This window comes from Vulpes vulpes, chromosome 12, assembly GCF_048418805.1.
Source record: "Vulpes vulpes isolate BD-2025 chromosome 12, VulVul3, whole genome shotgun sequence".
NCBI classification, from domain to species: Eukaryota; Metazoa; Chordata; class Mammalia; order Carnivora; family Canidae; genus Vulpes; species Vulpes vulpes.
Window position 1 is genome coordinate 53,537,157 of NC_132791.1, and position 26,213 is coordinate 53,563,369.

At 46.0% G+C, this 26,213-nt stretch overlaps 1 protein-coding gene across 1 annotated transcript; it reads right to left on the reverse strand.

Annotated features, from left to right (window-relative positions):
• Positions 1 to 6,655: 6,655 nt before the first annotated feature.
• On the reverse strand, positions 6,656 to 15,142 carry IL4 (interleukin 4). Its single transcript, XM_025994869.1, has 4 exons — positions 15,008 to 15,142; positions 14,696 to 14,743; positions 9,346 to 9,468; positions 6,656 to 6,748 (listed from the first exon to the last, which is right to left on the reverse strand). The coding sequence occupies exons 1-4, from the start codon at positions 15,140 to 15,142 to the stop codon at positions 6,656 to 6,658; spliced, it is 399 nt and encodes a 132-aa protein (XP_025850654.1).
• Between the last annotated feature and the right edge of the window lie 11,071 nt (positions 15,143 to 26,213).

Genomic DNA, 26,213 nt, shown 5'->3' on the forward strand with positions numbered 1-26,213 from the left:
CCTATAGTGGTGGTCTGCTTCTTTCCTGAACTATCTTGAGTTTATGTGCATCTTGATACTAATGGGCATGATCTTTATGCTTGGCATCGTAATTTTGTATGGTTTAAAGAACCCAGTGCATCTTTAAACAAATCATTATGAAACAAACCTGGGAGAAAGGTTTTAAAATGTGCTTCTTCTAATTGATAACATGTATTTTCGGGGCCCCTGGGTGGCTCACTTGGTTAAGCATTCTGCTCTTGATTTCGGCTCAGGTCATGATCTCAGGGTCCTGGGATTGAGCCCTTTGTTGGGCTCTGTGCTGGGCATGGAGCTTGCTTGAGATTCTCTTTCCCTCTCCTTCTGCCCCCACCCCTCACCACCCCATGTGCTGTCTTTCTCTCTTAAAATTATTTTCACCAAAAATTTTTTAAGCTTATACTCATTTATTCGTGAGAGACAAATACAGGCAGAGACAAATACAGGCAGAGACACAGGCAGAGTTTAGAAGCAGGTTCCCTATGGGGAGCCTGATGTGAGACTTGATCCCAGGACCCTGGGATCACGCCCTGAGCGAAAGGCAAGACACTCAACCACTGAGCAACCCAGGCGTCCCTCACCAAAAATATTTTTATCCAAATTTTACTATCCTTTTTTTACTAGGTGTTTGAGAACAGAAACTTAAAGAGCCGTGTATGTGAAATGTATCTGACTAGAAGGTGAAAGGAGACATTTCTTAGTGCAAAAGTACTGTGATCTCTTTCAAAAACTTTTAATGAGTTTAATGTATCTGCAAAACAAAACATTGCTTGGATTATTGTTAATCATATATTCCTATAACAAACATTTATTGATTAGCAGGCACCGTGCTGGGCGCCGTGCTGAGGGGCCTGGCCTTAAGAAACTCGCAGCCAGCACTGAGAAGTTTTGATTTGTCAGCAGGTCTCAGAGGACTTAAATGTGCTTTCTGCATAGGATAAGAGACTCCTCTGGCCCTTTCAGGACTTGCTGTCTTCTTTTTCCCCACTGCTAACTTAGGTCACACTCCTACATTGTGTAGAACATGAAAACAAGATGAAAAGCCTGCCATGGCCTAAGCAAGATAATAAATAGTTCCGCCTTCGCATCCTCTCCCCATCCTCCCAGTTGAGTTTTGGAGCTCTGACACTTTCACCAAGCCCTGGCACTAAGGCTTGCCCTCAGGAAACACTACAGCCTGTGTTATCAGGATGCTGCTGAGGACATTGTCCTTATGAAGACCCTTGAGAGGCTCTCTTACAATCAAGTACAAAAACAAAGCAAAAAATACAGCCAAAGACCAGCCTAGGGAACCACAGCTAGCCGGTGCCTGCGGGAGCAGTTAATACATTTCTGAAGCCACAGCCTAAACTTCAAGGGAGCTAGAGGAGCCTCTAAACACATTTGTTACAACTGTAGCTAAATGTCTCATTCTTAGGCTGTTTCATTTGCAAAGCAAATCAGGTCTTCAGTCCTCCTTCGGAAGTTGAACAAATGTGTGGGAAAATGATTATGAAGAGGCTACTTCAAAAAGAACCTGTTTCCTCTCAGCATTTATCTGGGCTTCCTGTGACCCAATCTTCAAGTTACTTTTATCAACATTATCAGAACATCACTTTGTCTTACCCAAACACGTTTATGGCTCTGACTAAAGAATATGACAGATCACACATTCTTCCACACCTGCTCCCCTCCCCCACCCCTTGTCAGAGGGCTGGGGAAATTTTAGTTTTTAATCAAAGGCTTTATTTCTCCAGCGGTACAAAGGAATTTAACTGGGACTTTACAACTGCATAAAATATTTCTCAGAGTTGATAGTAATCTTAGTGAGAGGATATTGCCTAACTCGACCTAAAAGTACCAGAGTCATTACAGAAATATTATGTTGAACTTGATTTCTAACTCCATCATGAATTGTGCCACTCCTTCACTGGTGCCTTCTGTATTGACTGTGTGCCTACACCCTACTGAGTAGAAGGTCTTTGTGATGCTCACAGCCTCCCTCAGGAGGGAGAAGTGACCGTGGAAATGAGAATGCCAGCGCAGCATGTTGAAGGCTGTAATTCAGGAGTGTGAATGGTGAGCTGCCAGGCCCGGTGTTCTTCCCCAGCAGCTAAGATGGTACATAGCACTTGTCTACCTGACCACAAGGTCAGAAGAGGCTTCTTCCCAGGGAAAGTGCTGTTGGAAATGTTGCAGCAAGTCGGATAAAGTGTCTTGGGTAGCAGGAGTAACATGAATCTGGATGCAGTGTGCACTGGTAGGATATGGGACGAAGGGCAGAAGGCATTGGGACAGATGAGCCTGAAAAGGGAAGCGATAGGCCAGGACCCTATTGTGAAATTGTGTCCTGTAAGGAATGGGAAGCCACAGTGGGATTTAAAGTGGGTCCCTCACATCATTTGTGTTTTAGAGAAACAACATACAGAAAGGTGAAGGAGTAGCTAGTTGGGAGCTGGGAGAGCAGATGGTGTGCACACCTGGATCCTGGAAGCTCAAGTGGTCCCAAGCCAAAGGAGCCAAGAGCCCTGGCTTAGCTAGCTAGCTCCCTTGTTCTCTTTACTCATGTTGCCTATCAGGTACCCAGGTGTGCGGCCAGTGCACCAAACATCAGAACATAATGGTGTTTGGTTAAACACTGGCTAATAGGAAATAAAGAGCAGACGGCTGAGAGCCTGGAGTACAGCTAAAAGGAGTTATGGGAAGGATGGATCAGAAGAGCTGTACTGTGGAGAGCTGAGGAGAAAATATCTGAGTGCTCAGGACGAACTCAGTTTGGGAAACGCTGGGCATGGCAGTAAATTAGATTTTAATTCTCTACCTGGGGATGGAACTCCAACAAGCTGATAACTTGGACCAGGGAATCAGCCCTGGGAGCAGAGAAAGTGCATGTCTTGCTCTCAGTGGAAGCTGGTAGGAACGGAGAGGCTAACTTGAATGCTGATAGGCAGGATGTACTGTGCTACATGAGGAAGGTGTGCGCTGCCCTCTGTGCTGAAATTCCCCATTCTCAGATGATTTGGGCACTCCAAGAGGCCCACCAAGATGATATGTGGGAGAGAGTGGGAAAAGACAGGGCAGGATAACTGGCATGGACCAACCTACAGCAACAAGAGCACCCCTGGTGCATCCCTAACTGGGGCCCAGTGCTTTCATGAAAGACATTCAACCATAGATTTGAGTGAAACATATTTTGTTCATTTATTCAATAAGTATTTCTTAGCTACTAATGCCAGAGATACAATACATTTGGAGGCAAGAGGTGGCGACAGCTGATGGCAGGGGGGGAGTGGTTCAGACTTCATTATGTCACTTGGTCCACAGAGGCGCGTCCCCTGAAGCACGGGCTGTGGCTAAGTTTCCTAAGTGAATGTGCTTAAATGGCAGCTGTCTCACCTTTCACTTAATCCCCATTTCTTACTCTTTTAATGTGTGTCCTCAGTTCATGTGGTCACGCTCTCTCTCGGTAAACTCAAGGGCTTATTATTTGGTGTTTCCATGCAGAGCCCAGAACCACCCGTCCGGAAGTAAATAGACCTGTTAGTTGCATCTTAACCATCGAAACTAAGCCTATGACAGACCTGCCTGGAGCCCGCATGTCCTTCCGATGGCCCCTTATAACCCTTTCTTCCCAACAATCTTTCCTTTTACCATCCTGGCCCCGTACACAAATATAACCCACAACTCATATCCTGTGGCAGACTACAGCTCACATTAGCCATTGAATGCAAATGAGTCTCAATCAAAGAAGAAAGGAAACTAAAGTTTTCAGCGTGGCCTTAGAAGGCTCCATGACTCTCTTAGTTACTTGCTGCCCTTGGCATGCTGGTATTTTATGTGGGCAGGGTGAAACTGGCTGTGGTCAGGGTGAGACTTTAAGCTTTTGATTTGTTCCCTTATTTTGAGAGGGTTAAAAAGATGTTACATGTTTTGGTATAATTTTAGTACTAGTATTAATTTTTGTCACATATGTGTAAGCGAGGATGAAACGCGAGTGCTCATTCACTGTTACTACATCCATAGTCTTGCAGAAAACTTGGCTTCAAAGGGCAAGTTTCAACAACTTGCCACTGTTTTTGTTTACTCTTCTACTTAAAATAATAGCTTTATTAAGATATATATCGAAACTATACTAATATACTATCAAATCTGTCTTTCTAAAGTATACAATTCAGTGGTTTTTAGTATATTCACAGAGTTACACAGCTGTCATCTCTATCTAATATGAGAACATTTTCCTCTCTCCTAAAAGAAGCCCTGTGTCCATTAGGAGTCACTCCCTAGTCTTCTATCCCCTCAGCCCCTGGCAACTGGCATTCTACTTTTTACCTCAATTTTTTTCCTCCAAATTTTTATTTAAATTCTAGTTAATATATAGCATAATACCGGTTCCAGGAGTACAATTTTAGTGATTCATCACTTATAGCACCCAGTACTTATCACAAGTGCTGTCAATACCTATCACCCCTCTAGCCTACCTCCTGCTTCCCTCCCTCCATCAACCCTCAATTTGTTCTCTACAGTTAAGAGTCTTTTAGCATTTGCTTCCCTCTTTTTTTCCCCTTCCCTTATGTTCATCTGTTATGCTTTCTAAATTCCACATATGAGTGAGATCATTTGGTATTTTTCTTTCTCAGACTGACTTATTTTGGTAGCTCCAACCATATCATTGCAAATGACAAGATTTCATCTTTTTGATGGCTGAATGGGATTCCAGTGTGTGTGTCTTCTTTACCCACTCTTCAGTCAACAGACACTTGGGCTCTTCCTGTAGTTTGGCTGTTGTTGATCTGCTTTTGATTTGCCACTTCTGGATATTTCATATAAATGGAATCATGTAGCCTTTTGTATCTGGCTTCTTTCACTTACCCTAGTGTTTCTAAGGTTCATCCATATTGTAGCATGTATTGGTACTTCATTTGTTTTTATTGCCAAGTAGTATTTTGTTGCATGGGAATACCACACTTTCTTTCATCAGTTGATTGACATTTCGGTTGTTTCTACCTTTTAGCTATTATGGATAATGTGATGAACATTGGTGGAGAGATTTTTGTGTGGACGTAAGTTTTCAGTTTTCTTGGGTAGATACTTAACATGGAAAGCTAACAGTCTTCTGTCTTGCTTTTACTGATCCTTATTCCAAGACCCATTCCCAACAAACCACCCTCCCTTTAGTTTGTAATATTTATGGTTTTGCTACTAGCTATAGTTTGCTACTCTACTACTAGCATAGTTCCACTATGGGATTTTTTCCCCACTGTTTGTTATGAAAACTTATAAACGTGTATAAAAGTACAGTAGTATAATTAGTTCCAACGTACCCCATCCCCAGCTGCAACAGTCATCATCTAGTGACCAGCCCTGCCAACTGGTTTTTGATTTTCCAACCTTGGATATTGTGTGTTAATTTCTGTATTGAAAAGTGAGGGTTCACTTCATTTATACTACCCCTTCCAAATTTTTTATAGTAAATTTATTTTCAGATCTTGTATTACCTGTGCAAATTTGAATACTTAAATCTCTTGTTCTTATTCCATCATCCTTAGACAGTATTGTTCAACTAATCCCTTCCCCAAGTGAGATACCTTTCTTTCCTTCTGCTTTTACCTATCAACCATTTCCAGTTGTATCTTTTGTGTCATTAGGTTGATAGCATTTAGTCTGTTCTATAATTACAGTTAAATTGTGCTTTGTCTGGTGGTTGGTCCTAAGACTTAAAAATCAAGGGAATTTATACTATCAGGACTTTATTTTTTTGTTGTTGTTTTTATTGACGTTCGATTTGCCAACATACAGTATAACACCTAGTGCTCATCCATCAAGTGCCCTCCTTAGTGCCCATCACCCAGTTACCCCATTTCCCTTCCCGCCTCCCCTTCTGCAACCCTTTGTTCGTTTTCCAGACTTAGGAGTCTCTCATTGTTTATCTGGACTTTAAATGTTGTTCAGTGCAGAGCCATGTAGTGTGCTGGAGCTCCATTTTCCCATCTTAGACTCAGTGTGACAACCGTGTGCCAGTGGGAGAGGAATGTTTTCAGCATTCAGTTAACACCTTTTTATATTAAATTTTATATTAAATTTTATATTAAATTAAATTTTGAATTCATTTAATTTTTAAATATTTTATTTATTTATTTGACAGCTCGAGCAGAGGGAGCAGCAGGCAGAGGGAGAGGGAGAAGCAGCCTCTGTGCTGACCAGGGAGTCTGATGCAGGGATCAATCCCAGTACCCTGGGGTCATGACCTGAGCTGAAGGCAGATGCTTAACCAACTGAGCCTCTCAAAGTGCTCCAATGCCTTTTTTTATTCAACATTAGTTGGTAGGTAGTAGTACTCATGGACCCACTCTGCAAGCTCTCCTATCATGTACATCTTGCATGACCTTGTAGTCTTTAATCATTTTGTACATTATGTCCTGCTCTGGAAAGGGAACTCCTTGAGAGGGGAACGATTTTTCTTCTTTTACTTCTATACCAGTTTTAGTCTCTTAGTAAATAAATTGGTTTCCTCAAAAGTTGTCAAGTAAATATAGCCAATGCCATTGAAGTGACACTGTGCTGTTAGAGTCTATATATATTTTATTTTATTATGTTATAAATATATAAATATTTTTTAAAATAAAGCTATTTAAAAACTCATAAATTAAAATATTCAGCTTCAGAGCCTGTAGTATTTCTTCTGCATGATCACTTTTAGCCTTTCCAAGAAGTCTTTCAGTGTACTCTTCTTGACTTCATTCATAGAACAGGTCTGCAAAAAAAACCCAAAACATTTCATTAGCTTGCATTGCTAGATCACTGAGTCAGGTCTCCTCTGGCACTTGTCACCTGAACAATTCTTTCCAACCAAGGCCTTCAAGTCTAGTTTGCATGAGAATCTGTCTCTGCCAGTAGGCCAGCATGGTTTCCTGGTCTTCTGTACATTCTAATATTCTAATTCTGTGCTCCTAGAATTGGTCACTGTACCGTCACTAACCATGTACCGTTAGGGGGTGCCGCAGACTCTGGAAAGGTATGTCACAGCTAGGTACTGTTCAGGGCTGTAACATGAGGTGTAGGGCCTTTTGCATGGCTGCCTGGACTGCTGAGACAGAGATTCATTCCCTTTGCCCTCCTGCCCATAAACAGCAACACTCCAGCTTGACAGCATCTCAGGTAGAAAGGATTCCAGGTACCTACCCCACTGCTTCAGTTTGAACCTCAGCTCTATTAATTACATTGTTTAGGACAAACCACTTCATTTATAAAAGCTTCAATTTCCTCCCTCAGTAAATGGGGACAATTGTGCCTACTTAAATGATAATTAAATGGATTAAAAGAGAGAATGAGTGTAGTGTCACCTCCCTCTTCCTTTTCTTTGCCTTAAGAATCAGGTGACAGGCCCAGCAAGGGGATGAATGCCCCCAATTCCTCCATTTGGCACTAGGTAACATCAACTCTGAGCTGTTCCTCTTTCCTACACCATCATTTCTCCCCTCTCTGCTGGATCATTCCCACTGGTGTATTAACATGCTGGACATATGCCCCACCTCAAAAGAGCTTCCCTTACTGCTGCCCTTCAGCTCTTGTTCTGTTTCTCTGCAATCTTATAGCAAAACACCTCAGAAGGGTTTTCTGAACTCACTGCCCCTTTCTTTTCACTCCTCCTTACCAGCATTCTCTGTGGAACCTGCTCCAGTCAGGCTATTATTCCAGATCCAGTGGCCATTCTCATCTTCATCTGACTTGACCTTTTGGTACACTTGGCACATTGGATCTCTTCTTATTAAGAGTTTCTTCCCTTCTGTCTGGGGCACCATACACTCTTCAGTTTCCCCCTTCCTTCACCAGCTACTTCTCAGTCTTTTTTGCTGGATCTCTTCCTGACCTCTTTATGTTAGAATGCTTCTGGGCTCAGTCCTTAGATCTCTTTTCTATGTCATGCAGGTCTAGGACTTTTGAATAACATCTTCTGAGGACTCTTTCTTTTATAGAACAAGTTCTGACCTCTCCCCAAAGCCTCAGTCTTTTCCAATAATCTCAGCATCTCCACTTGACTATCCAAGAGGTACCTCAAACTTAGTATTGATAAATTGAACTCCTGATCTTCTGCTCAACCTCCAGCACTGCTCTGCGTCCAGTTTTCTGGGCACCAGCCCTCTCCCAAAAGGCTCAGGCTAGGAACCAAGAGGCCCCCTTTTACTCATTCCCTCATCCCTCACAATGGGTCTTCTGGCTCTATTTTTATTGTTTTTTTTTTTAAGATTTTATTTATTTATTTGATATAGAGAACACAAGTAGGTGGAGGAGCAGGCAAAGGGAGAGGGAGAAGCAGGGAGCCTGATGTGGAACTTGATCCCAGGACCCAAGGATCATGACCTGGAGCCGAAGGCAGATGCTTGACCAAGCCACCCAGGTGCCCCTTAGCTCTATTTTTAGTTATATCCCAAATCTAACAACCTCTTTTTTTAAGACTTTATCTATTCATGAGAAACAGAGAGAGAGGCAGAGACAGAGACACAGGCGGAGGAAGAAGTAGGCTCCATGCAGAGAGCCCGACATGGGACTCATTCTCGGGTCTTCAGGATCACACCCTGGGCTGAAGGCAGCACTAAACCGCTGAGCCATCTGGGCTGCCCATAACAACCTCTTTTGCTCCCAGTCTGTTGAAACTACTATTATCTCCAACCTGGGTTACTGTGATGGCCTCCCAGTAGAACATCTTGCTTCTGTGCTTAGCTCTTTTCAGTTTATTTACCACACAGAAGCCAGAATGATTATTTTAAATCATGTAAATCAGACTGTAGTCTCTTCAGCTCCCAGCTCTGTGGGTGCGTCCTGCCAAACTTGGGGTGGAAACCAAAGACCATGTGTAATCTGCCAAAATCCCCCTTGCTCAATCTGATCCAGCCACCCAGTCTTTCCTCCTGATCTTTGAACATGTGAACCTCATTTCTACCTCAGGGCCTTTGGACAGCCATTTCCTCTGCCTGGAATGTTATTTCCCCAGCTAGTCATTTAGCCTGCTCCTTCACTTAATTCAAATGTTTGCTCAGATGATGTCACCAACTGTTAAATCATCCCTCTCCCTCATGACCCCTATATTCTTCATTCCTGTATTTTTCTTCAGAGCATTTATCTCTCCTGGACATAATATTACATGTTTGTTTGCTTTTCTAACTCTCCCACTAGAACATTCTGTGAGACCAGGCACTGTATCCTGAGTGCCTAGAATAGCACCTTGCACTCACAGACCCTCAATAAATATTTGCTGAGTGAATGAATGGGTTGATTAACCAAGGGTATTATGACTCTTAAGGAGGAATGTTTAAAAGTCAGGAGCCAAACTGTAGGTATGATTCAGATTACCTTGTTTGCCATGCTGCTGAGGTTCCTGTAGAGTCCTCTGAGATATCTGTTGGAGCAGTTGTGTGTATAGATCTGCCGCAGTACAGTAGCAGCTCTGCAGAAGATTTCCTTATCGCTTGTGTTCTAGAAAGATAAATATTGCAGTTAGCCATGTGCTAGCCCTGTTTTGAACATGGGAGAGAGTTTTTCTTGTGATTGCTTTTTTCCAGGAAGACAAGTGGAGAAATGTGAGTTTGCTCAACTGTGGATCAGGTATTGAGATAATTCTTTCATGTGAGTGAAATGACAGTAAATGACCTCTCCTGATTACCTACAAATGCAGCAACCTTCTCGTTTCCCTTGGACGGTTTTGCTAAAAGGCTGCCCGAGTAAAGGTGCTCAGCTAAGTAAATGACAGAGCAGGGATTTGAATGTAGAACCATATGTCTGCCCATGATGTCTATTTCTCTCTACCATGCAAGCCTATGTGAGCTTGTAGTCACATTGCTCTGTCTCATTGCTGTAAGGTATTAAATAAAATCCAAGTGTCCTAGAAATCCTACATGGTCGTCAAATAAATGATTGTCCATCCTTTGGCCTGGATATTGGTGCTTTGGGCAGCACTCTCCAGTTAGCTCCCCCACCCCCCTCCATGGGAGGTGGCAAGTGTCTGCAAAGCCTGGGGTCTATGTGAGGAGGTGAGACATCTGCCCAAACAGCTGGCGAGGCATGCCAAGATCAGGGCTAGGTGTGAGATCAGAGGAAGCTTCTGGAAGAGGGTGCAGTTGAGCTGGGCCATGGGCACAACTCTGGAAAAGGCCTTTGGCCTAGGAGGTATAGCATCAGAAACACTGTGAAATACTGGCAGCCCAGATGTATGTCTGGTCACATGGCTATTTCTGGAGATGTCTGGGCCTTAGAAGAGGGAATGTACAGGTGGGAAAACACTTTTTTTTGGGAACCTGGCAGAGGCATTGTGACTTAGTCTAAATCAGGCCTGGTGTGTCCTGTTGCTTTCCGCTGAAGAACAAAAACACGGAATGTGGGGAGTGGTCTAGCTTGAGCCTGATTCAGCTCCTATAAAGCTATCTCTAGCCTCTACAAGGACATACTTTAGTTTCTTGCTCCGCAAAGTGTGGGCCAGGAAGCAGCAGCATGGTCATCACCTGGGAGCTCATTAGAAATGCAGAACCTCCAGCCTGCCCCCTAGCCGCCTGAATCACAATGTACATGAACAAGATCACCTGGGGATTTATATGAGAAGTACCCTGGGGGTGGGGGGTGGGGGGTGAGGCGGGGTTAACTGCATTTTTTTTCTGATTATTAAGGAAATATATGTTTACTGTAAAGGTAATATATAGTCATCAAAAATGAATTCACTCATTATCCCACCAGCCAGAGATAACTATTGATACTTTGATAAATATCTTCCCATTTTTAAAAATATTTTTTTAAAAACGAGGACCAACTGTTGATACCGTTCTGTAGGCTTTTCACACAATAGATAGTTCAAGCATTAAGTCATTCAGTAGTATATAAGAACATGGGATGGGATGCCTGGGTGGCTCAGTGGTTGAGCATCTGCCTTTGGCCCAGGGCGTGATCCTGGAGTCCCAGGATCGAATCCCACATTGGGCTCCCCGTAGGGAGCCTGCTTCTCCCTCTGCCTGTGTCTCTGCCTCTCTCTCCCTGTGTCTCTCGTGAATAAATAAATAAAATCTTAACAAAACAAAACAAAACATGGTATTGAGAGCTACATGGGAGCCCAAGACATATTTGAGCCACAATTGGTTAGTATTCTATCATTGCAGTTTTTTGCTTCTGTAAAATAAAGTGGCAGTGAGTCATCTGTGTAAATCTTTGTGTTCATCTCTTATATCTTTAGGCAAAATTCTAGAAGTGCATTTTATATTTTAGGGTTTTTCCAGGAAGATCTAGACCCAGACTGAAGTAGGATCCTGACCCAGGATCCTAGCCTGCACAAGCTTCCCCTTTACCCTGTGGGCCTTGATGGACCATTGGCGAGGACTTTGGAAGGACATGTATTTAGTGAACTTGCCAAGAGCCCTCCTGGGTTCTGATTGTACTTGGAAATTAAAGAGAAACACGCAAGCATCTCTGGACTGTGAGAGTCAAGAAACCTCCCATAAATCTCCATATCTTTGGAGGCTTAGTAAGTGAGCAGAGGTGGGGAAGCTAAGGGGGAAGGCAGACACTAAGCTGTACGTGCACAGGTAGGTGCATACCTGTGCTGCTGGAGAGAGAACAATGTGGTTCGGGAACACCAAAAAGACAAGAGCCCCTTTGCTTATTTTTTCATCAAAATCTCATGAGACTTTTATAAAACTTTGGCTTGGAGCCTAGAAATTAAACTGCCTCTGTTTTGAGTATATGGCCTTATACAGGAAAACACCCTCTAGGCAAATTCTTCAATGTACTTTCCAAAGGCAGTTGGGATATAAAGGAATTGAAGAGTTCAAATCAAATGGAAAAACTCTAAAAGAACTGATTCTAAAGGCAGTTTTCATTAAGACTTTAAAGTTTTAGTTCCATTGAAATTGCAGCTACAGGATCCTACTATGAACTACTGAATGACCACTGGCATCTGCTTGACCAGCTTTCGCTGCCTGACAATGTCTTGTGTGGCTCAGGAGGCACACTTTGACAGCCTGGTGGACCTTGCAGTTCAGGACTGCTCAGGAAAAGAAACTGCACTGGGAAACTTAGGCCTATGCTAGATAGAAGCCTAACACTCATGGGAATATCAGCAATTGGTGGAACACCATTTAGGGCTGCTTCTCTGGCAAAGATGCTGTTAGATTTCTAACATGGCTCTTGACTAGCTTCATTTAGGGCCATAAAAATCTAGTCCTGTGTGATCCCGGGGTTCCAGGATCAGGTCCCACGTTGGGTTCCTGCATGGAGCCTGCTTCTCCTCCCTCTAGCTCTCTCTGTGTCTTTCATGAATAAATAAATAAAATCTTAAAAAAAAAAAAAATCTAGTCCTGTTTGTGTTGTATTCATTATCCCCACCTCAGCCCACATTTAGTCAGCTGATGCTATACACAAGAAAGTCTTTTGCTTCTACTTAAAAAAGAAAAAGATTTGAGAGTTGGTGTAGAATTCTGAGGAATCATGGATTTGACCTCTCTTTGAAAGTAGAAAATACCTTCCACTAATGGTCCACCCAAGAAATCCATCACAGACCAGTCAGCTTGCTTGTTTTCTACTTTGCTGTTTCTCAGACCATCTTAATTTCAGAGATGCTGGGTAAACATTGCCTGTGAAGTCCAGGATTTAGATGAGCACTTTCTTTTCAGCAACTACCAAGAACAGGATCCCACCTGACTTGAAGATAATAGGATTCTTGATCCGCCAAAGAAAGAAAACTGATACAGTGAATTTTGGAAAGATGTCTTCCTTTGGGAACACCAAGATACCCACATACCCCATTGATGGGCTTTGAAAATAACATCCTTTCCTTATCCTGTAGTATCTTAGTAGTTAAGTAAGCAGGGCTGCGTCTTTGAGGAAAAGAAAGAATGGAACAAGGAGATTGGTAATCCTTGGAATAGAAGCAGTTTGAGGAAGGCATATGAGACAGGTAGGAATGAAGGAGGACAGTGGGGACTTTGTTTCAGCAGATGTCTACCCATGCAGTGAGGGGCCTGTATGATAACTGATGAAGAGGATGGCCAAGAGCAGCAGAAAGGTTGTGCAGCTTGGCCTGCACCTTGGCAAGGATGAGGCTGGCCTGGTCTTCTAGAGATGGCTCAGAGTGGAGTCACAGAGAGTTGGATCTTTTCTAGCCACCAGCCCCTCCTTCTTAGAATGATTGCTCCTCTATAACCAGTTTTTGCCTTTAACTAAGAGTTAGATCATTTTACATTAACACTTTCCACTAACTCAAGAATTGAATTCCAACCAACTTTCAAAATCACTTTCATATCTTCAAATGTGGAAACTGAGGCACAAAAAGATACAGAGACTGGCTAAAGGCCACATAGCTAGTTAACAGCAAAAGTGTGCCTAAAGCCACAGGCTGTGTGTCACTTCGAGACACTCGGCACTTTGGAGCCTAATCCCTGGCTTTGATAGAGCCCTCCCAGCAGTGCGGTGCCATCTGGAGAACCCAGGCACAGCCCCGTGGGCTCTTGGCTATCTCATATGTATATAAAATGTTGATAGATGATATTTATATATTATATAGTTCCATGTATGTATAAAATCTCCAAGCCCTTCCAGCCTCCTGATAGAGTCTGAAACAGGATGAGATGCTAAAGGACAAGATTATATAATATATATTATACATTATGCATTAATATAATATATATGGCTGTATTACATTATGTATTATTGTATATTAGATTCCTGGACTAATCTTTAATGAGATGAGATAGCCCAGACAGAGCCTGAAGAAGTTTCCCTCACAAGGTAGGATAAGTCTGTTCTGTGGCCTGGGTGCTGGGCCTACACAGCTCTACTCCTGGCCACCCTATCCTCTTCTAGTCCACGTGGAAAGCAGGTGGTTAGGAGACCACTGGTAAATTGAAGCTTTGGGTTTTTCATTCTCAGTCTTGTGTTTCCATGAAAACAGGAACTGATGTGCACAAACCTATTGACATGGCTGTAGTCATATGTTTGTCAGAGAAAATGTACTATCAGCTGTCAAATCTGTCTCCTCCCACTAAAGATAGAGGGGCGGGGGTGAGATGGCACAGGAGGCGGAAAGGCGAGATGCCCAAGCAGCCAGGGCCAGGGATGAGTGGGGACCCCCTGTGGCGGGGCAGTTCCAGACTGGGCTGGAAGGGGCTTGGCAGGACATCGCAGGCGAGGGTCTTTGGATTGCCACCCCCAGAGCCAGTGGGCTGTTAGGTGACCAGGCTGCGGAAAAGGAGGGGCTCTGGCGATACCTTCTCTGTTGCCGTAGGAAGTCTCTTAGACAAAATGAAAGCTCCCCCAGCCTGTAATCTCCATATCTATTTTCGTGACACTATTTGTTTTTTTCAGAAATGTGCGGGCTGGAAAAACTCTCCTTCAACAAGCATTTATTGAGCACCTCCCGTGTTCCCGGTACTAGGCTGGGATATAGGAGGAAAAGAAGGAGCTATCCCTTGACCAGGGTCTGAATTAAGATCACAAAATCCAAGCTCTCCACTACACATCTTCTAAACCATGTGAAACCAGAAACACTAAAACATGCTTGAAAGTAAAGATCAGAATTCTCATTCTTAAAAACCTCTAACACCTTCTAGTTCATCTGGGTCTATTCACTTTCTTTTAAAGAAAAGTTTCTTGTTCAGACACTTGTGGATGGCTTTCCTCTCCCAAGTCACTCATGAGCCAAATTGGACGCTGGGACAGCTCTTACCTTTGGGGCAGTGAAGACGTCCTTGACGGTCAGCTCCATGCATAAGTCCTGGCCCGGAATGAGAGAGCAAGAGACAGTCACTTCCAATTGTACAGAGGGATGCTTGTTGGGCAGCCCTCACTCCCTCTGACCAAGCAAACTTCCCACAATCCCTCAGGACAGAAACGCTGCTGCAGAGCAATCTCTACTCTGCTCCTTGTCTGTCACCAACCACCAACTTCTCTGGAAGCTGTGATGTTCTTCTCAGAGTCTAAGAAATACCCACGGCATCTCCAGAACATCTGGAGAGATGGTGCCAGATAGCTTACTCACGTTTCTCGCTGTGAGGATGTTCAACATTTTGATGATCTCTTTAATAGTAATATTGAAGTTATGTCCGTGGACGAAGGTGCTGGTGAGTGCTAGTAAGCAGACCAGAGTTGGAATCAGTTGGGAGGTGAGACCCATTAATAGATCTCTATTTGCAGTGACAATAGCAGACAAATCAGTTTACTAGAAGAGGCTCACAATGCAATTCTGACAGAGAATTCTCTATATATATAGATTTAAAATTGCTGAAACTGAGGGAAAATGAGGGAAATTGGAAATTTTCGTTACACCAAGTTGTCAGTCATTTGGGGCCAATCAGCACCTCTCTTCCAGGAGAAAAAATACCTCACAGAAATAGGTAAAATGTTCCTGTGAAATCATACCAATAGGAAAATGAAACCTTTTTTTAAAATTAACTACAAAGTATCAGCATAGGAAATTACACCATAATTTGCTCTTTAGATTAATCTTATCAGCTTGGGGTTGCTGCTGGCTTTTTGTTTGCACAGAAGGAAGAGGCCACAGGTGTCCGAATTTGTTCTAGTGCAGTCCTCCTGGGGAAAGATAGAGTAATATCAAGAAAGTTTGACTTGAATAGTGTTTCAGCCTGGCTTCTTCCAAGTACAGGTGGCATCTTGGAAACTATCCTCTTATGGAAAAGCTGATCTGAGGTTCTTTCTCTTGGTAGAACCCAGACTCCTTCCTGTCCCAGCACTCAGGGATGCCATTCCTCCCGGTTTGGGATTCTGACAAAAGACAAGTGGCACCAGGTGGTGCTTAGCCTGAGTCACATCAGGTCCATGGGTCCTTAGCAGTACGGGGGCCCTAGGTAAAGCGTGTCTATCTTGAGGTGTCAGGAATGACCACTTTATAAATGGAACTGAAATACATCCTAATTAGGGAAAAGAACCACAGTCTTCCTGGTTTTCAAATCAGTTGTCTTTGTCAATGCCTCACCACCTGCCCTGCTGCCTTAGTCTAATTGCCTCGGCCCTGGTGAGGTCCTAGCACCCTTGCACCTAGCACCCCAAGACCACATGGCTCTTTCCTCCTGAGATTTTGCTTCTCTGTCCTGTCCACTCCCTTCCCCTGCTTTCTGACCTTCCTCTCCCTACTGATTTCCTCAGGTCATCTTGTGAAGGACAGAATCCACGTGAGTGTATGAGGAAGGCCCTGCCACCATATTTTGGATCCTTCCTCTGGACTGTGGCACGAGTTTGCCAAACTTCGTACAATGACTTCTGATGCCAACTGTGTGAGGTTGGGTTATACTTCCCAGGTTAAGGGCATGGCTTCCATAAGATTGCCCTCACTTCACACAGCTGCAAAGTTCAAGGATTTCCCGCCCGCCCTCACTTTTGGCCAATTGGCTACAAATTCAAAAGTTCACACTACCTCCTCAGGTTCATAATTCTCTGGAGTGACCCACAGAACTTGGAAAAATACGTAAGGTTATAGCTGTGTAACCTGTAATACGAGCCAAAAGAACAGACACAGAGGGTGATGTCTAGGAGGATCCCAAACATGAGGCTTCCTCTGTTTTCTCCCCATCGAGTCAGAATGTGCCACCTCCCCAGAACCTTGATGCATGGCAATGTACAGGGTACTGCCAGCCATGGCAACTCACCTGAACCTTGGTGTCCAGAGTTTTACTGGTGTGTTGTTCTGTAGGTGCAATTGACTGGATCATTATCTCCTCAGTTGAGACCACTGTGGCCTAATGGTCATGCTAGTCCCCACCCTGAGTTGCCTAATTAGCATAAACTATCAGGACCTAGACACTCTTATGACTTGGGAAGTCCCAAAGATTTAGGGGCTCCTTCCCAGGAACTGCTAGCAAAGGCCAACCTCTTCATTCCAGAGGTTTAGAAGTTACCTCCCAAGAGCTGGGAGAAAGGCCAGATCTCTGGGTAAGTTTGTTTTGTTTTGATAGAGCATGCGATGGAAGGAGGGGGAGAGAGAGAAAATCTTAAACAGGCTCCATACCCAGTGCAGAGCCCAACATGATCAAGAGTCTGACACATAACCAACTGAGCCACCCAGGTATCCCTAAGTTTGTGTTTTTTAAAAAATTTGTGAATAGGTATTTCTTTTTATTCCTCAGTTTTATTATTGACATATAGCATTGTATGGGTCTAAGGTGTATAGCATAACAACATATATACTGTGAAATGATTACCATAAGCTTACCATCATCTTATTTATAGACAACAGAAAGAAAAAAAATATTTTTCCCTTGTGATGTGAAATTTTAGGATTTATTCTAACAATTTTCAAATATGCCACAGAGCATTGTTAATTGTCATCACTGTGTTGTATATTGCATCTCCTGTACTTACTTATAACTGGAAGTTTGTACCTTTTGACCACGGTCATCCAGTTCCCTCTTTTTCTACCCTCTATGGTGACCACAAATCTCATGTTTTTTTCTATGAGTTTGTTTTTGTGTGTGTGTGTGTTGTTTTTGTTTTTAGATTCCACATATAAGTGAGATCATACAGTACTATCTTTTCCTAACATTTTACTTAGCATAACACCTTTAGGATCATTCATGTTGTCACAAATGGCTGGATTTCCTTCTTTTTTATGGCCAAATAATATTCCTGTGTGTGTGAGTGTGTGTGTGTGTGTGTGTGTGTGTGTGTACACACCACAAGTTCTCTTTCCATTCATCCATCAGTGGACACCTAGGATGTTTCCATGTCTTGACCTATTGTAAATAATGCTGCCATGAACATAGGGGTTCATATATATCTTCGACAGAGTGTCTTCATTTCCTTTGGGTATATTTCCAGAAGTAGAATTACTGGATCATGTAGCATTTGTATTTTTAGTTTTTTTTGAGGATTTTTCATACTGTTTTCCATAGTGGCTGCACCAGTTTGCTCTTCCATCCATAATACACAGGGTTCCTTTTTGTACGCGTCTTTACCAACACTTGTTGTTTCTTGCCTTTTTGATAATAATCATTCTAACAGAGGTGAAGTGATATCTCATTGTGGTTTTGATTTGCGTGATTAGTGATGCATCTTTTCATGCATCTATTGGCCATTCACATATCTTTTTTGGAAAAATGGCCATTTTTTTTTGCTCATTTTTTTCATGGGGTTGTTTCTTTGCTCAGGTAAGTGAGGTCCTCACTATAGAGATGGGGAGACAGAGTTCCTTCCAGGATAGGTGGAGACTTCAAATCCAGATTAACTATTATTTGGAGTCAATGGTGCATACTCCTTTTTTGAGGGAAGGTCTAAGTTTTTGAGGAAAGGTCCGAGTGTTGAAGTTAAAACTGTGAAGTGTGGACATCCTAGAGGGAAGGCCAGGGTACAGAGCTCGGGGATTGAGGGAGAGCTGGAGAGGAGGGAAGGTCAATGCGATTCAAAAGCTATCCATGTACTCAGCGGTTGTGTGTGTGTTTAAGATTTTATTTATTTATCCATGAGAGACACAGAGAGAGAGGCAGAGACACAGGCAGAGGGAGAAGCAGGCTCCATGCAGGGAGCCTGACATGGGACTCGATCCCGAGTCTCCAGGATCACGCCCTGGACCGAAGGTGATGCTAAACCGCTGAGCCACCCAGGCTGCCTAACGGTTGTGTTTTTGAGTGCATGCCTTTGCTGAGGGCTACCCCCCAGGTTTAAGGCTATGGTGGCAAAGATGTAAATCAAAAGAGCCAGTAGCTCAGAAGCACAATGAAACTTCTTTGTTTTGTTTCAGTGGTTGGATAAGGCCAGGGAAAGTAGGGTGAACTTTCCAGAACATCAAAGAGTGACCAGCAGGTCCCCCCAAAGGGTAGGAGAAAAGGAGCTGTCCTCATTGCAGTGTGGCCTCATGGCAGCTGTACATGTGTCTCGCTGGTCGGAGGTCTGCAGATCAGGGGCAAGGACAGCCAGCACCCACGAAGGAGCCTCTCCTCACCTTCAGGAGTTGTGGGTGGTGATTATACCAGGCGGGCAGGCAGGCAGGCACTGAAGCTCAGGGAGACATTGACTCTGCTGGGCTCTGGCTGTGTCAGTTGTAGAGCCCCTTCCTTTTGCCCCGCCCAGTTTGTGGGTCCTCAGAGCTTTCCTTTCAGGCAGTAGAATGTGGGTCCAGCAAACAACCCACTTGTCAATTCTATGACCAGGAACAGATCACTAACTCCCTCCAGGTCTGTTTCTATATCTGTGCTATGGCCATACTATGGCTCCTCCTCCTAAGATTCCGCCAGGAGTGCATGAGAGGTTCTGTGCAGAGTGCTTGGCACAATCAGTTCCCAAGGTGTGGCTGCTCATGGAGTCCACCTCAGCGAGTGGCAGGCCAGGCCACTGGTCAGGGCTGGCTCCTTGCCTTTCTCAGCCACCTGCATAAAGTGAGGGCGTTAACAGTACCTGCTTCACGTGGTTGTGGTGTGGAACAAATAAGTTAATGTTCCTAAGTTGTCAGAATAGTGCCTAGCACGTAGTAAGCGTGCTGTCAGCGATAGTAGCAGCAGCAGCAGCAGCAGCAGCAGCAGTAGTAGTATTGTCATTGTTTCTAATCATAACTTTGGTTGGTCATGTGACTGTGGTACTTAATCCACAAAGCCAAGTCTGGACAGGGCCAGTGGAAGTTTTGCCCCTGGACACCACCCTACACATGTCCCTCCTGGATGTGTCTGTCTCCTTCTTAGTCTTCGGGGCCTTATCCTTATTTGGGGGTGTCACTGTTGGTTGCTACACTGCAGCCCTCATACTTAAGTCTCTGGAATCATTGCAGGAAATAGATACCGTGGGGCATCTTATGCAGAGAGCACTCAGTGCAGAAAAGTAGGTGTTTATGAAAATATTGGGAGGATGGAGGAACAGGCTGGGCCCAGAACTCTAAAGAAATGACCCACAGGTAGGGCTGCTGCCCCTGGGGCTGCCGCTGCCACTACTGGTGTAGAGTTCAGGAGCACACAGCTGAGGCTGCAGCCTGGGGGTCCTGCTTCAGCTGTGCCCAATCACTCCCACCACTGCTCCAGGAGAAAACTTCAGCTTCCCATCCCAGCCGAGGGCACAGGAAGGGGGCGTCTGCCTCCTCCCAGCTCCTGCAGCTCCCTGAACAACAGGGAGCGGCGGGTCTTGTGTAGAGCATCCCTGCTTCCCTGGCCCTGGCTGAGGAGTTTTCCACAGCAGCCGTCCCCATGGGTTCCTGTGGCCCTGTTCCGCCCTGAGCCTTGCACTCCTTGCACTTGATCTCTCCCCTGTCTTCTGTCAGCGATGTGGGACCACACACGGAATAGCCCTTTCCAGCTCCTCTTAGGTGTACTCATGATGAAAGTAAGACTCCTCCAAAAGGAAGGATATTTAGTAGAGATTGGAGTAAGTAGGCCTTAGCAGGGGCAGGGGGACGGTTCGTGGAAGGCCAGCAGGCCTCTCTGGGGCCTGGAGGAAGTGAGCGAGCCAGCAGGCATGGGAGGGCAGTCTTCTGGAGGACTGCAGTCCCTAGTCACTATGAGCTCGGAGCAGCAGCTGGCCTGGATTGCGGGGCATGGAACTGGACCTTGGATTGCATGGGGCCCTGGGAGCCTCAGGTCTGAGAGTGACTCCCAGCAGTGCAGTGTCACTGAAGGCCATGTGTCCTGCAGTCAGCAGGGCCTCCTACTCCTGAGTCCCAGCTCTGCCACTTGGGGTGACCTTGGGAAAGTTTCTCTGCCCAGGATTCTCTGTCAAACTGGGCTAATAATAGGGATATGGGAAGATTACATTATACAGTGTTTTGTGTGGTGCCTGGCATGTCGGAAGCCTATACATGCCAGCTGTCATCATCGTCGTCATCGCAGTTGGGATGGGCTGAATATGGGGGTGAGGAAGAGTGAGAAGTCACAGAGGACCCCAGGTTTCTGGCTTGGGAGCTGCTATTCACAGAGATGGCAGTTTCAGAGGGAGGGTCCGGAGACCATGAGCTGAGGCACATAGGACAGACTGGGAGACTGGGTTATAGACACAGAGGGTGAGGAAGCGGTAGGGAAGGATGGTACTGGCCAGGGCCTCTGGAAGAGAGGGGACCAGAAATGACTGTGGCATTCCAGGGCTGCTGGGAGAGGGGAGGGAGGGAGAGGAGGCAGCCAGCCAGCCAGGCTGAGAGGAAACCCGGGCATGAGAGAGTCTTGGAGGAGAAGCGAGTGGTCCGTTAGTATTGTAGATGTTCTTCAGGGATGGGCTAGATAAGGTGGAAACATTTCCATTGGATTTAGTGATAAGAGATAACTAGTGACATCACTGAGATCATTTCTAGGGTGCAGTGGGGGCAGGTGCCCAATGGAGGGCAGGCTCTGCTGGCATGTGTGCTGTAAGAGGGTGGGGGGCTCCATGTGATCAATAGTTTTTCAACCTGAGCCCAGGCTTCCCCAGCTCAGTAAAGGCACCTGACACCAACGGAAATGCCTCCCATGCCCACATCCAGTCCCACACCAAAGCCTCTGTCTTTGCACTGTATCCACACTGAAGGGTATGTGGGCTTGGACGGTGGATGGAGGGGGGCAGGTGAGGCATAGACAAACTGAATTGGCCTTGAGCTGCTAACTGTTAAAGTTGGGCCGTGGATACTGGGGAGTTACTTTTGTTAGCTTTTGAGATTTCCCATGGTAAAGGAATTTTTAAGACTTCCATGGTTAGAAAAGTCATATATTTATATATCACGTACTATACATATATCGATGATCTCAGATGCCACATATGTTTATGTAGATGATGTGTAAGTGTGGGTCATGTAGGTACCACACACAACTCCAGAACCTGGTCACATTCACTCTTTCACTGTCCTACCCCACCTGGGTTTCTACAAGATTGTTTTCACTGGTCATCCTGCCCGCATCTTTGTCCCCACATTCTGTTGTTCACACAGCAGCTGCTGTCACATGGGAGCCATCCCACCAGAGCAAAGCCTTCCTGCCCATAGAACCCTGACTGCCTGTCCCTCTTGTTCCTGCCCTTGGCCTCTGCTCTCCTCTTCTTGATGCTGGTGGGGGGCATTCCAGCTCACTCTACCTGTGAATGACTTCCTCCCTCTCTCCCTCCATCCAGATCTCTGTTCTGTGTGAGCTTATCAGGGAGGACTTCTCTGACCTTCCCTCACAGCACAACCCCTCACCTGACCCCGCTGCCTCCTTGTGTCCCACAGCACTCGCCACCACCTGTATTGTCTGTGTTTTCTTGTTTGCAGGCTCTATCCTCCACTAGGAGTAACCTTATTTTTGTTCATCATGGATCCTCAGTGCCTTGACACTTCCTAAAGACCTCAATGGCTAATTATTAAATGAATGACTAGAGCTCCATTTCATGGAGAGGGCAGCTGAGAAGGGTAAGGCCTGAGTAAGAACGAAGGAAGTTAGGGACCTACCTGGGACTTGTGTGGACCCTATAGTCTTTGCCCTAGCCCCTGGAGAGGGCAGGGAGGATGGGATCCTGAGGACAGATGCAAGAAGGACCCCTCAGAGGGAGTGAACTGGGGGATGAGGGAGACCAGGCAGGCATAGCTGTGGACTCTGGCTTTTCTGAATGGAGGCTCCATAGGCTACTGGCCTGTCTCTTTGAGAAGCAGATGGAAGGTTCTCCTCCTGGGAGAAGGAAGCTGGCTGAGGCATCTGCTGGACCTCTCCATCTGTCCCTCAGGCATCAATGTCACTTCAGCCTCAGAGGGGACTGGTGGCCCATCCTTTCCCATCCTACCCCCTCTTCCATTCGCCAGCACCAGCCTGGCAGACTGGGGCTGGGCAAAGCCCCCCAAGAATGGCATTTCTTCCTCGCTCTTTGGCAAAGCAGGATCTGCTTGGCCCTTGGGAAGAGTGGTGCCAAGACTCCTGCCTCCTGGGCCCCTGCTGGGCCTCTCTGCTCCTGGGCTGGCTAGCTCCCGGGGGGTGCTGGGAACTGAGCTCAGGGTCCTGGCTGGCCCATCCCGGGAGGGCTGCTGGCCCTTTCCTTACCCTTCATGGACCAGTCACCAATTTCATGTTGTTTTGTTTTAGTGTTTGTTTTTTTAAAATTAAATTTGTCTTCATCTCCCAGTAGGAAATGAATACATGCTCATTGTAGAAAATGTGGGGAAATGGAAATAAGCAGAAAGAGGAGACATTAAATGAGAGATTGCCTTTCTAAGGCGGCGTCCCCGGGGCTCCCTGGGCCCAGAACCTGGGGCTCTGCAGGGGCCTCCACAGCAGGCAAGCTTTCAGGAATCACCCTCGCCACAGGCTCCAGCTTGACCATGTGATGCAGAGCGCGGAACTGACGAGAGTTGCTATATTTACCACTGGTGTCTGCGTCACCAGTGACCACACAGTAGCATCGGCCCAGCGGTGCATCTGCTGGGGCGTTTCTGAAGGACGCTCTGAGAGCTCACTTTCCACAAGAGAAGGCATGGTGCAGGGGAAGGGAGAGAGCGCAACAGAAAGTGAGGTCGTAGGTAGAAAATCGCTTCTGGGATTTCAAATGGCTTCGTCATGGGGCCCTCCCTTGCTGCCGAGAAATCAGTTGATCTGGGAAAGTTCGTTGCAAACCCTTTATTCTGTTGCTTTTGGGTGGAGCTGAGAAATGAATGAAGATAATGAGGCCTTATGACTTTTATTTTTCAGTGTAGGCGTTGGGCAGCGTGTGTGGGAGGGGTGACCACGGATACAGCCACCAGTCCCAACACCAGCTGGGGCCTCTGGAGAGGCTGGATGCCTGGCCAGTGCATCCCAGGCCAGGCATCCAGCCTAGCACGGTCAGCCTGGACTTGGCAGGGCCTGCTTAGAAGGCAATCAGCTAAAGGGAGGAATAGTTTTTGGTTTTGTTCAAACTGACCAGCTAAATTAAGATAATAAGCAGAAGGCGCTTTCCTGTTGATAATAATGAAAAAGCTATGAGGTGATGGATTTGATAAACCCCGTCCTTGAAGCTGCTGGGTCACAAGGAAACAAAATGTGACCCTTCATCCTCCTGAGCCTTGAGCAGTTCAGAGGGCCAGCCTTGGAGAAACCCCAGCAGTGACTCGCAATGTTTTCTGACACCTCATCTGAGCAGCAAACAGAGGTGTTTGGTGCCAAGTTCACCGGAAACTCAAGTGTGTCTCACTTCTCACTTGAACCTTGGCCCCTCTTCCAGTGAAACCTTTGGGGCCTGGGGTTCCTGGGGTGCAGGGGGGCTCCCCGCCTTGGGCCCCATGACCAGCATCTCCCTCCCACTCAGCAAGCACTCTGCCCTTTCCCAACCCCCCTTCCATCCGGCATTGCTCAGAGTTTGCCTCTCCACTTGGAAGAAGTGAGACCACACACACGGTTTGAGAAACTCCCAGCAAATACCCCAGGCCTTAGTCCCCAGGTAGGGGTGCTCCCAGCCATAATAGCTGACATGAAACCTTTTTTCCTGTTTCATCTTTTTCTTTCTCTCTCATCCCTGGCCGGGCCCTCCTCCCTTTTGCCACCCAGGCTGGCTTGGTACTGCGGCTCTGTGAGGTCCGTCATTCCTGGAAGGACCTGAGCCCCCTAGGCTGGCTGCATGCCTCAGTGACTACAGGTTCCTCATCTGGTCTCAGAGGTAGCTGAGGACGTGGTGCGCTGTGGACCCCTAGTGGTGGAGCTGTACACCCTCCTGACTATCCCCTTGGAATACATCCTTAGGGAGTCCTTGGGGCCTGTCCACACCAGTCTCAATTGCAGTCTTTGCTCTTGGAAGATTCACACAGAATTTCATCCAGAGATTTTCCATCTTTCTTCGGACAGACAGGCTGGTGCTCTCATTGGGCAGGTGATGTGGCCAAAGGTGATGTTACTAGAGAACAGATGGCTGAGTTTGGAATAAAAATACAATCCTCTGGCCTTGAAACCCTTGAGACTCTGGTTGGAGAGTGATTGCAAAACCTTGGCTCCTGCCCCCAGGCCCAACTTTCCCACCTACCTGGTAGATCACCCCTTTTCCAGATCTGCCATTGCTCAAAGATTTCTTTCTGGTGCCTACTCACAAGTCCCAGAGTGCTGGAGAAGTGCAAGCCACGTGCAGCCCGCCACAAGTGTACTGGGACTTAGCAGGTTCTGAGGCTCCCTGGCACCACAGAGACGGTCCAGTGCCTGCCCTGGACAGCCTGTGGGAACTCAGCTCCCATGCCCCCTCCCTAGATCTTCCCTTGCTTTGCCTGGGTGCAAGGGGTCCGCTCTCTTTGAATGGTTCCTGGAGCTGCCCACTATGGTCATCTACCCCCGGACAAGTCCTTTCATGGCCTCTGTTGCCCGAATCACACGCAGCATCACCTCTCACTGTTCCTGGGTGGCTGTCTCCACTGGCTTCTGAGCACGGCTGTGGATGTTCCCACCAGGCTTGAGGCTCCCCAGGGAGGGTACCTACCTGCCACTTAGTTTTTAAGACCAGTCTCTGATGACCCACCACCCTCTGCAAAGGCGTTGCATCCTTCTGGGTGCTTCTTGGAGATTGAGTGTAAACCACTCCTGATGGGCATGAGCATTAGCTGTGGTGTGCTGATGCCTGGTGCTTCTGGCACTCGTGGTACTGGCCTGGGCCAAGGGAGAAGCAAAAAACCTGTTTGGGATGGTGGTCTGCCCAGGCCCTGAGACCTTGGATCTCTACTTGTGACTCCGTAGCGCAGGGGTCATAAGTCAGTTGGTGAATCTTCACAGAGGTAATGAGTGTGCAGTAATAATGAGATGTGTCCAGGGACTGACTAAACAGTCTCTAGAAAGGAATTTGTGAGGGACGTCTGGGTGGCTCAGCAGTTGTGTCTGCCTTTGGCTTGGGGCATGATCCTAGGTCTAGGGATGGAGTTCTGCATCGGACTTCCAGAGAGGAGCCTGCTCTTCCCTCTGTCTGTGTCTCTGCCTCTCTCTCTGTGCCTTTCATGAATAAATACATAAAACCTTTTAAAAGAAAAAGGAGGGCAGCCAGGGTGGCTCAGTGGTTTAGCGCCACCTTGGGTCCAGGGCCTTGATCCTGGAGACCCGGGATCAAGTCCCATGTCAGGCTCCCTGCACGGAGCCTGCTTCTCCCTCTGCCTGTGTCTGTGCCTTCTCTCTCTCTCTCTCTCTCTCTCTCTCTCTCATGAATAAATAAATAAAATCTTTAAAAAATAAATAAATAAATAAATAAATAAATAAATAATAAATAAATAAATAAATAAATAAATAAATAAAAGAAAAAGGAATTTGTGAGCTTCCTACCAGGGGAGGTGCCCAAACAGGTTGATGTCAATGTTATATAAGTTATGGGACACCTGGGTGGCTCAG

What these genes read in the sequence shown, in the direction of transcription:
- IL4 (XM_025994869.1), bottom strand. Translation starts at nt 15,142, where the DNA reads ATGGGTCTCACCTCCCAACTGATTCCAACTCTGGTCTGCTTACTAGCA. An exon ending in ACATCCTCACAGCGAGAAAC is followed by an intron (nt 14,744 to 15,007) that starts GTGAGTAAGCTA and finishes ATTCCGGGCCAG; the next exon opens with GACTTATGCATGGAGCTGAC. An exon ending in ACGTCTTCACTGCCCCAAAG is followed by an intron (nt 9,469 to 14,695) that starts GTAAGAGCTGTC and finishes TTATCTTTCTAG; the next exon opens with AACACAAGCGATAAGGAAAT.